This window comes from Rhopilema esculentum, chromosome 13 (assembly GCF_057945365.1).
Source record: "Rhopilema esculentum isolate cy_ngs chromosome 13, ASM5794536v1, whole genome shotgun sequence".
NCBI classification, from domain to species: Eukaryota; Metazoa; Cnidaria; class Scyphozoa; order Rhizostomeae; family Rhizostomatidae; genus Rhopilema; species Rhopilema esculentum.
Genome location: NC_142827.1, coordinates 10,835,448 through 10,847,046, shown reverse-complemented (window position 1 = coordinate 10,847,046; position 11,599 = coordinate 10,835,448). Strand labels below are relative to the sequence as shown.

The window sequence follows — 11,599 nt, the reverse complement described above, 5'->3', positions numbered from 1 at the left end:
CGGAATTTCTGCTGATGCTGCTTCACCTTTGAACCCAAGTCTCAATAATATAGGCTACAATAATGTGCAGTCGAGAAATAGCGTTGGTTTCGATCAAGATATCCGGAGTTGGGGGTATTTTCGATCAAAAAGAGGCTTTGTGACGAAAAATGGAAGATTAGCCATGGAAGAAGATTCTATTCCTAAGGCTCCCTTTGTAGCTAATTTTGAGTAAAATAGTTGTTGACTGAATCTTGCTTCAGAACTTCAGTGCCAGACTGTGCCTCCTCATCAGTTAGCGACTAATGTTTAGGGCGTAAGTCTCATTTCTTCGCCTCTACTTTCTCAGGTAAGACAAATTTGGTTCCTCTGTGACAGAAATAAATTGCAATCAATTATTAACTTTGAAGATGGACAAAGAATGCAAATTCTTTGCAAGTTGAATTATAGCAGAAAACCTAGATTTATTATTGCTAGTTACTTTTAAACTTTTATGTTGTTAAATGAAATTAATCAGTGAGACTCTTGCTCTCTCATTATGCAGCTTGTCTCTACACAAAGAATCATGAAGAAACATGTAAGGTAACGAAATTTTTTTATTATGGAAATGTCCCTTTAAATTTGTTTTTCTGTTTTGTTCTTTAAGATAAGAGCGTCATCGTTTTTACAGGATGCTGAAATCTTCTTACTCAGCTGTTTTCACATGGGAATAACCTCCTTATGAAAGATGACTTTTAACCTTTGACGAAGCCATTGTGTTGTTGCTGCAAGGCATCGGGTACAAAAAGAGCTTTTTGGCTTTCAGATCAACATTACATTTTGAAAATGACAGACAAGAAGTCACTGAAACCAAAAAAGCAAAGATGGTATCTTGGTGGCTTTGCTGGCTCAGGTGCTGTGCTTTTCACGCATCCGTTAGACTTACTCAAGGTGAGTGAAGAAAAGATTTCGACCATACAGATTGCTGTGGCTTCAGAGCCAAAACAGTGATTTAGATTATTTTGTAAACTTAAAGTTGAAGGATAAAGCACTTAAAAAAGTATATTTCAAAAGTTTTAAACGATATCTTTTCAAAGGCTGAATTTATATTTCCTAAGCTTTTCATCAAAAGGAAAGACGAATTTTTGCGTGGCCCACGAGAATGGGGCGGCAGAGGGTTACCTGTTTTATATTTTGCACACCAATGGAGATCCGACCATGCCCCTAAACACATAGAGTCTGACTGAAATTTCGAAGTGAGGGGGCTACATGCAATTGAAAAATTTATTACAAATGCTCATGGCTCCAAGCCAGGCTTCCTCTACAATGGTTTAACTTATGGAGGGTTTAGAGGGGTAGGTGCCCCAATAGACGAGCCTGCCTACGCCCTTACCTTTTTGTCCACTTTACATCGCAGCTTTTGATTAACTTGTAATGGTGAATTAATTTCTCTTTAATGTTTTTTTGTAAAGGTTCATTTGCAAACACAGCAAAAGGCAACAGAAGGTTTGGTAGCTATGGGTGTAAAAGTGTACAAGAATGAAGGTTTTCTTGGGCTTTATAATGGTGTCAGTGCATCGATCTTGAGACAGGTTAGCTTTCCCTAGTATTTGGTATATTTATTTATCAAGAGATGCACATGTTGATCAAAGTTTCCTGATGATGGAATTGTGTATAGAAGTTTGAAGCATTACACAGGAATGGGCCAGCCTGCAGATTATGGCAGTGCTTGATGAGATCTTGTACATGCAATACTCATTAATGCCATGTTTTCCATGTACAAACCTCTTTTACTATTCATTTTGGTGGGTAATTTTGGCATGCAGCACTATCTTGGCATCACACCTGCATCTGTCATACTCTATAGACTGTGGAATGGGAGCCATTCTATGCATGAAAGCTCAACACAGGAGTGTTGTATTCTATGCATGAAAGCTTAAGATTTCTTTCATATTCTTAGCAACATGCAGCAAAGTCTGAAATTACAAAATTACAAAAAAAGAAGTTATGTTGGACCTAGTACCATACCTCAGAAGTTCTTTAGATGAACAGTGTTTCAAGCAACATTTTTCTGTGAGAAATGGATGAGACAGAAACAAAACCCCTTTATCTCCTATGCTGAGATAAAAATAAATGGTCCACCATGTTGAGTATATATATTCTTTAGATTAATTTATACAACCACAAGCACATCTCCTTTCATGATATTTTTTTATTTGTCTGCAAGAGAGGGAACCAGTTAAGAACTTATTTCTAATTATGCTTTGGGAACCATAAAAATTGCCTTTTGATCTTAACCTGATAACTTTTATTTAGAATAAATAATTTGCAATCAAGAAACATTTTCTTATTCACAACCAGGGGCCTTTTTCTTTCATAGATGACATACACAACAGTGAGATTTGGTTTTTATGAAATCGCATCCTCTAAATTGCTTGAGGGAAGAGATGGTAACCTTTTATGATTATTCTTTTCATATCATGTTTATAAAATTTAAACTACAATTTTGGTCTTTGAATTGGCTAATCATGATCATGATCTTTGCATTGAATGAATTTTTATTTGAAAAACTTTGTAGCTAATTTGAATCTACCATCTTCATATTAATTGGCCATCATATTATTTTCATCATTATCGTCACTGTTGTAAATATCACAATATTCAATCTTTTTCGACAACTATAATTCTCAAATGGTCCACCTTAAAGATACAAGCCATTGTTGTTATTTGTAGTATCCTTTGATCATAGCAGCTTCCTTGTAATATCTTTCTTTTACTCCTTCATTCATAACTGCTTTCTTACATTTTCTGGTCTTTTATTCCTATTGGCTATTCCATCAAGCAAACTTGTATGAAATAGGGGGCATGGGGGCACATGGTTTTAGTTTTAAGAAACATGGGTAAGGTACCTATTTGCAGCTCACAGAATTGCCCCTTTTTTGCTACATATGCCCCTCCCTACTTTTGAAATTTTTCCTATGTCTATGCCACCAGAGTTTACTCTTTAACATTAGACAATTAAGACCAGTTAAAGGCATTGAGTCATGATAAAAGGAGAGTGTAATGATAAAAGATACCCAAGTCTGCTGAGTCATGATTTGTGGGCTGCAGTGCTTTTGGTTGACCTGAAACTTGTCACATGAACGCACCTAGTACGATTAACAAAACAGTTTCCATTGATAGCAAACCGATATCACATGAATCTGCAGCGATGACTTCAAATTTCTTGTTCTTTCTTGATTCTTTTAGCATTTGTAATTTTTATAGGTTTGAAAGGTAATATAACCATTTTTTAATGTTCATTTGCCCGTAGACCCTCTTCCATTTTATCAGAAGTTCGCTATTGGCTGTGTATCAGGTATGTTTTGCTTTTTTCAATATTTTACAAATTTCTGAATTTTCTTATATTTTGTTAAACTACACTTAAAGCTTGGCAGCCAGTGGCAGACACCTAGGGGGCAAGGGGGGGCAGTCACCCCTCAATGTTTTGAATAATTACAATGGTCTTTTGTTTTAAAACAATTGGAAATGTGACATCATCTCATCAAAGCAATAGGCTTGCTCCCAATTATTTGAGCAAGAGTCAGCCCCTGTTGGCAGTGAAAGGGCAAAGTAATTTGCTTGGAGGGTGTAGAAGGGGATAACACAATTAGTCAAGCAAACTCTTCCCCTAAATTATTAGTTAATAAGCAGTAACAATCAGGCATAGCCAAGGCCATAAACGTTTTGTTAATTCCCATCCCCCAACTTTGCTTACGTAATATGTGAACATTTCATACACAATAGATAGATAGTTTGGCCCAGTGACAACCATTCTGAATGGGAAGCAATTGGATGTTTGACATTTATCTTGCTCCAATTGTTTTTGAGGAAAAAAAGTTCATCTTTGCTCTTTTCATCAACTAAATGTAATTCCTCTTTGTCCAATATATCTATTCCTCTCTCAGCCTGAGTGCACACAGTTTAAAGTCTGAGTTTAAAGTCTCTCAGCCCAAGTGCACACAGTTTAAAGTCTCTTTGCTTCAGAAAATTTCTTTTTCTGCTTCATCTGCTCCAAATTGTGAACACCCTCAGTTATTTGATATTTGGTACCCAATATAATTTGTAATAGTCATAAGTCATTTAGTCATTAGTCTTGGGTTTTTATCCAAAATTGGCCATTAGTCAGCAAAAGGTGGAAGAACAGTCTATTAGTTAGCTAGTCAAAACCCCTTCGACATCCTCTGTGTGGGTGACAAAGATAGAATCAAAGCTCTATACCAAGTGAAAAATTCGTATTTAAAGCTGTCCTTTCACTTTTTCAGTATTGTTAAAAAGGAAGTTGATTGGAACGTAGGTTAGCAATTATTTGAGGCTGCAGCCCCCCCCCCCCCCCATTCAAACCCTTACCACCTCTTTTTCCCCTGTTTGAAGCTTGAGGATCATCGTTTTTAAAAAATAACTGTATTTGATTTCCTGTGTTTATTATTTTTGAAGAAACACCTTTTTCGCATTTTTGTTGGGTCTTTTTATTGTTTAATTTAATTGAATTATCAAAAAGTTCAACTTTTGGGGGGGGGGGCTGTTCTGTCAATAATACATTGGAAACCAGAAAAAGTGAAAAAGTTTGAGATAGCAGGACTTTGACTCAAGTTGTATTCACCTTGTTGAGTTTCACCCATATAATCGTGTATTATGTTCATTAGATTTTTTTCAACTAGACATCAAAGACGAGATGGATAATATTTCTCAAATAACCTTTTTTAGATATGTAGTATGGTTTGCTTTAGATGCAAAATCGTTAATCAGTGTCAGTTTAATGCTTTCCATTAAACTGACACTGATTAACACATATTGGCAATCATAGGTTTTATCGGTGGAATTTTTGGAAATCCTGCTGATATGGTCAATGTGCGGTATGTTCGCCATTTTTGACCTTACATCATTTTTTCGCTCTTTCTTAGATGTAACCCATTTACCAATTATTACGTGATATATATATTCATTTATTTATTTTTATTGTGTCAATGTTGAAAGAAGTTCAATACTTGCTCATTGGTATTGGTAGCTTAACACAATGATGCTGTTGCAACTTTCCAAGTTTGACAAAAACTGTGACGATTTTCATTTTTATGTATACTCAATTGAAGATAAAAATTACAATTCAAATTGCTTATAATGTTACTTAAAACTGTTTTACGATAACTACTGTAGCTATAGGCTGTGTTTACCCTACAGTTATTATATAAAGGTAATCATTACTGTGCATAAGAACTGGGTGATGTATCAGAGAAGTCTCATCTACTTACTTCAAAAGAATAACAGAATGTTCAGTACCTGCAATGCTTTCGTTTGTTGGAAACATTCAATTTATTGCGTTATATTTTTGAGTTAGCAAAGTCACTAAAAATCTTTTATCTCTTTATTGTAGAATGCAAAATGATATGAAAATCGCACCTGAGCTTCGCAGAAAGTAAGTACCTTTAATTTTCAAGTGTAGCAATTTGAATTAGTTTGTACTAGTCCTAAAGGGTTTTGTCAAAAATTTCGAATAGTTTTTTTATTTCTATGAACTGTATGCTTCGTTAAATATCCTTTTCTAGCTGTCAGTAGAAGGTTGTCATCCTCGTCGATCAGAATAAAAAGTCACACAAAAAGAAGGAGTATCTAGAAGCTGCGAGAAGGTTTTTGTGTGACAGGAAACGCCCTTTGGAGCCCGTAGATGCTTGTGGCTGCATACCTGGTCTGTTGTCATGGGATTCATTTAAAGGTTTTTCGGTCAAATGTTCCTATTAAGCAGTGTGTATCAAAGTGTTTCAGGGTAAAGCATGTGATATTAATAAATAATGAGTTGCCAAAAAAGTGCCATTTTACGGCTTTTCGGAGATGTTGAGCTCATTATGGTTTTGGATGAGTCACAGCCGATCAAGACTACTGGATGGCCTTTTAGTATTCGGTAAAGTATCTGTTGCTCACGGTTTGCTAAGACTTTTTGTCTTCAAAAAGACCAATCACAGAAAGAAGACAAGCATACAGTGTATCGGCAATGTTGTTTGCGTTTCTCATTCGATTTTCATTTTCGAATGAGAATGGCAGGCATCATTGCTGATTGACCTAAAAAGAGACAGAAGAATTTCACCGAAGCTGTGAATTGAAGGAGGATGTTGTGTTTTAAAGACGTTCCAAAGTGTTCTTATATGAAACAATAGAGCGATGCTCGTGGGATGATTGCAAATACAATCCGGAAAATTAGCGAAATTGTTACGAGACATTGTTGGATGCATAAAAGGTCAAGAAATTGCCTGCTTTTAGCTTGTTCATAATATAGCTTGGTGCTGGTAAAGCTTCAATTCCGTACTATGTATGAAAGAATCCTGAAGTAGCCAAGTTCTTGCTGAAAGAACCCAGGACATTTCAATGCGTAATGTTGCCGTTTTTAGTTTTGACTCATAGCGATTTAATAGTTTTCAGCACAGTTGCTGGCATTTCTCGATCAAGAGTTTCATTAGTTTAGCAAACAAGATTGTCGAGTTGCATGAAAGCTTATTTTTTTTTCCTAGCTACAGAAATGTACTTGCTTTTAGAATGAAGAAAACAGATTTCTTTATTCACAAAGCGCATCTTCGTCTCGGTTTGAACTGATCTTGACACAATTTTAGGCCATCCCATCCTGTGCTTTCCTGACGAGGACCTATCTCGTAGCATATGGCAGCTGGATTATCACACTTCTTAGCAGCCTAACATGAAATCGCCACGAAGACGATGCTCTGAAATCAAATTCGAGTCTTATAGATGTGGATTTGTTTTTTCATTAAGGTCTGTTTTTCACATCAGGGTTTAGTTGTGTATAAACTTTTTGCTCAAATGGCCTTTGGCTTTCTGACTTTTATTGATTCTATTGATATCCTTGATCAAAGAACTAACGGAACTGTCGATAAGCTGTTTCAAGCACATCCTGCAAGGTATAAGTTTAAAACATATCCTACAAACTCCCTGTAGTTAGTTTGACTGACTTATATTCTATTAATCTCGTAGCTATAAGCATGCAGTTGACGGGCTCTACAGAGTTGCAGCCGAGGGTAATTTACATTTTTAATAAAATCATCTTTTGTCAAATGCCTAACGATTGTTGACTTGTTAAGGGTGTAAATCAGTTTTCAAATCAGTTCAATTTACCTCCTTGCTGTTTATTTTTGTCTAATTGAAGTTCTTTTTAATTCGTGAGCATCTGAAAAATATCCTTACAACTGAGCTTCATATTGGCAGCAACTGATCAATTCGTTGACGTGAAAGATATTCTGACAGTTGAGTTTCGTATTGTCAACGACTGATTCGTAAAATATAGGCAAAGATGCTAGATACAGATTCAGTTAATGCTTTGTAAATGTTTTGGTAATTTTCGGAAATATTTGTTTTAGAGGGAGTATCAGCGTGGATGGCAGGTGTGACCATGACAGCAACAAGAGGACTTCTTATGACTATGGGCCAGGTGTGTAGGCAATCCATTCGTCGTTCCCACTGCGCTTTGCCTATAACATTATATAAGTTGTCAAAAAGGAATAGATCACCGAAATAATTAGACTGATAAGTCAGATTAAATTTCGTACCATTTCCGCTAAGGGAAGCATAGTAAATTTTTACAGCACGGGGCAGCATTTTAAATCACTTTGAAACTGTAGAATTAATATTTTGTTGTTTGTGCGCCATTATTCTGGTACCTCGTTGCGATACGACAACACGAAAAGGCCTGTTTTTTTCTCCCCTGTTTTTTATGATATAAGGTACATTTGAATTTGCACATTCAAGTTAAAGGGTATCTGAAATCAAAAATTATTTCTGTCGGCTGTTATCACAATGCTGTTTATCTGAGTTTTTGCACTTTATATTTTTTGAAGTAACAGCAGTTTCATTATTAAAGATTTAAGTTACTTCTGAGCAGTAACACAGTGTCCTTCTCTCAGTAAGTGATCAGGTAACCTCCTTTTCCTTAAGGTCGCTGTTTATGACCAAGCCAAGCAAATGCTGATGTCAACTGGGTAAGTGTGCCTGTCAGCGCAATACGTAAATCTATTAACTAAAGGAATGAAGACAAATCTTGATTGGCTGTTAGCGAGATCTCCTTCTTGGGAATTCTCCAGAAAAAATATACCAATCACGTTACTAAGATCAATTTATTTGCTATGCTCTTTGTTAGCGAAAATATGCCTGGAACTGCAATCTCTCCAAACTCGCTTTTTGGGGCTCTATTTCTTGTAGGCTACGGGCTGTATTTCTGATTTCACGCTTCACTGTTAATTAATTCTGTGTTATGCTTGCTTTTATTTATATTTAACTTAACTTAGATTAACACTGCTTTGTTCTTAATGGACCAACACTAAGCGATCCCTCCTCTTCGTCGGTGATTAGGCCTCTTTCGGTATATGCAATGCTTATTCCTTTACTGACTTTACTTCTCCGCAGCTATTTTGGTGATACTGTGCCCACCCATCTAGCCAGCAGTGTAATTGCGGTAAGCATGAACCATTTCATCTCAGATGTTGCTTTTACTAGCGAATCTTTGCAAAGAATGTTAATGCAAACTGTGCTCCCTAAATTATTTAGGCCCATTTTGGTAGAAATTGATTCCGTTCCTCTAACAATTGACCTAATGATTTTTATGTTCAAATCAACAGAAAGTCCCTCGGCAAAGTTTAATTCAGCATACTGCTTGCAATTCTTTTCTTCCATTGGCATTTGTTGTGTTTCAATTTGCTACATAGTCCCAGTTTTCCAGCTGCTTTTATTGAAATACCGCTTCTTTGTTTTCTACTAAGCTGCTTTCGTATTAGTCGACATCTTTGATTACAATTTTCTATCTAGGTGGGATTAATGTCACTTTTCACACGAGGTCTTAGTAGGCATACCAAACTAATATAGCTAGCAAATCTTCTTTTTGTCTTCAGCAGGAGATGTTTAAATCCTGCTTGTTTATATGCCAATAATAAGGTGCATCGGTACTCGGACTGGTCTTCTCAAAGAATCTCAATTCGCGCCAATGCTTGCTGTGAAAAATGAGTTTAAAATGAATTCATTAAGATTCTAAACCACAGTTATCGCAGCTTGTGTAGAATGTTTTCAAAAATAGTGACACGCCATTAAAATGCGAACTATTTTAGATGTTATACGTAAACGACAAAATTTATTAAAACAGTAATTAATCCATAATCCATAACATTTACTAAAGTTATATCGTTCATTCTTGTACAAATTTAATCCCATGAATTTACTTTTTTTGTTATAGCAGACAATTTTGACATAGATCTGACTTAAAGTAGTTATGCCATGTCATACTGTCTGATCCCAAAGCTATTTTTCAATGGCCGTTGATAATCCCAGTTGAATCGTATATTAGCGAGATTTTGCGTTTTTCGTTCAATAGTATATGATATGAAATTTAAATTTCCTATTCCTTGGCCTTGCTCGCCGCAATTGAACTTTGTTCTGTTCTTCAATACACTTACTTTTATAAGAAATTTGCTATATGAACCTTTAGTATGCTTCATAGTATACGAATTTTGGCAAAAACAAAATGGGAGGGTTAAGGGTATATTTCAAAGGATGATTTGAAGGTATATTTCAAAAGATGAGTATTGAAACGAACCTTTAAGAAACTGTTGTACTCAGCTTCGACCCTTGATTCTTTAAAGCAAGTAAATAAAAATCAAGTTTTATCTTCCTTCATTATATCTTTTTAGACAGAAAAGTTTCTCACCCCAACTGGCTTTTTTTTACAAGTAGTTGCTAGACTTTAATGGATATGCTACTTTAACTTTGATGTGCCTAGCTTATTTTTTAGAAATTTCAACTTCTCAATAGCAAAAGATAAGTAGACTTGCTTTAGAATATGAAATGTAGCAAAAGAAAGGCAATGCCCTTTCTTATTTGCCAAGAAATGACAGTTATTTTGCAAAGGCGGGCAGGTATTCATAACTAAATTACTCGGCTTCCTTAAAATTTATTTCACCGTTATAAAGAATGGTTCCCAGCTTTCCTTTTTATCAGCGAATTTCGTGGTTCTCTTTTCAGGGAACCATCGCAACGATGGTCACACAACCTTTTGATGTTCTGAAAACGAGGTTGATGAACGCAGCTCCTGGTCAATACAAGGTAAGATCTATGAATGAAAACAAGCTCTTAGATTTCGTTTATAGCTCTGCTTGATTTTGGGTCAATTGTTTCAAAGAAAGGAATCGTACTAGTCTTAGAGCTCTGCTTTCCGTTCGTTTAAAGCTCTGCTTGATTTTGTATTAATTGTGTCGAAGAAAGGAATCGTGCTAGTTTCTTTCTGGGTTGCCTATTACTATGTTTTCTTACAATATTTGTGAATGTCGGTGATGTTGAGGTTTTGATCTCATCCTGTTTCAGAGCGTTCTTGCTTGTGTGACCGAAACTGCCAAAGTAGGACCAATAGGATTTTACAAGGTACAGTACAGTTTGATTTTTTGTTAGGGATTCACATTTTAGCAAGAAATGTTGGTTTTATAGCGTGCTTGATTGAGGTTTCGGTGACTAATCATTGGCTGGTCCCCAGTCTAGTTGTCAATGTCACTTTCATACTACTTTTGCACAATATAGATTGCAAATTATTCCTTAAAGTTTTTTCGAGTATTGGCAATCAAAAGACTTTTATGTAAGGGTTGTCTGAATACTAACAGATGCAATATTGTTTCTTGATTAAATTATTTTTCTTCTAGCTAGAATTATCTGCTAACTTTCTTGTTTGTTCAAAATTCTTTTGTTTTTTAGGGGTTTATTCCTGCATGGGTGAGGCTTGGCCCGCAGACAATCTTGACTTGGTTATTTCTAGAACAGCTTAGAAAAATGTTTCCAGTAGAAGAATAGATATTTTAGAAACAGTAATAAATAATTACGTTACAACTTTTATATATAATGGAATCGATTTATATTTTGTAGCAGTTTGTTGCATTAGCTGATGAGCGCTTCCAAACTTAAAATTTGTCCACTTCCAAAGTATCTTCTTCCTTTATTTTAAACATGTCCCTTTTAGAATTCAGTTACTGTCTGTGTAAGCAACCTTTTGTTCGAATTTACTTATATCGCCAAGTTTTAGTACATGCATTCAGATGTTGGATGTGTAGAGATAGAAAACCTCTTAGGAAAAGTGCCAGCTCTGATCTTTTTGTAATTGATTGTATGTAGGGAAATTAACATGGTATATTTCATTAGGGTTTATTATTGGAGGCCCTGTGTGCGTTTGGGCTTCTCTATGGCAATTTGTTTTCCATATAGCAAGTATAGTACCACTCGGTTTAAATTGTCAATGATTTCTCAAGGGTTAAGCTAGGAAAGATAAACGTAACGTAAAATTCCCAAGCTTTAGCAACCTGACAGTATTTCAAACAAATTTAATATGCTTCTTTTGAATCATATCTGGGGATTATGTTTTGTGATGTTTCTGATGGTTTCCGCAACGAAAAATATTTTTTGTCCTAACATATGTCAGTGTACTTCGGATGTGGACAAGTTAGTTAATCTAGCTTATAATTATATAATAGTAGATATATTGCTGATTTATATAATGAATAAATGGTTGATATGTGTGAATGTCGGATGCTTTTGAATGTTTATCTTGATTTCCTACACTTGGACTGACTTCACGTTC

The 11,599-nt window shown here is 35.5% G+C and overlaps 1 protein-coding gene across 1 annotated transcript; it reads left to right on the top strand.

Moving 5' to 3' along the window:
• The first annotated feature begins 713 nt into the window (after positions 1-713).
• Positions 714-11,546, top strand: LOC135692089 (mitochondrial dicarboxylate carrier). Its single transcript, XM_065210121.2, has 13 exons — positions 714-909; positions 1,431-1,550; positions 2,339-2,408; positions 3,272-3,316; positions 4,805-4,853; positions 5,369-5,410; positions 6,973-7,016; positions 7,356-7,426; positions 7,930-7,973; positions 8,398-8,446; positions 10,003-10,083; positions 10,342-10,398; positions 10,723-11,546. The coding sequence occupies exons 1-13, from the start codon at positions 805-807 to the stop codon at positions 10,816-10,818; spliced, it is 873 nt and encodes a 290-aa protein (XP_065066193.1). The 5' UTR covers positions 714-804; the 3' UTR covers positions 10,819-11,546.
• Positions 11,547-11,599: the final 53 nt, after the last annotated feature.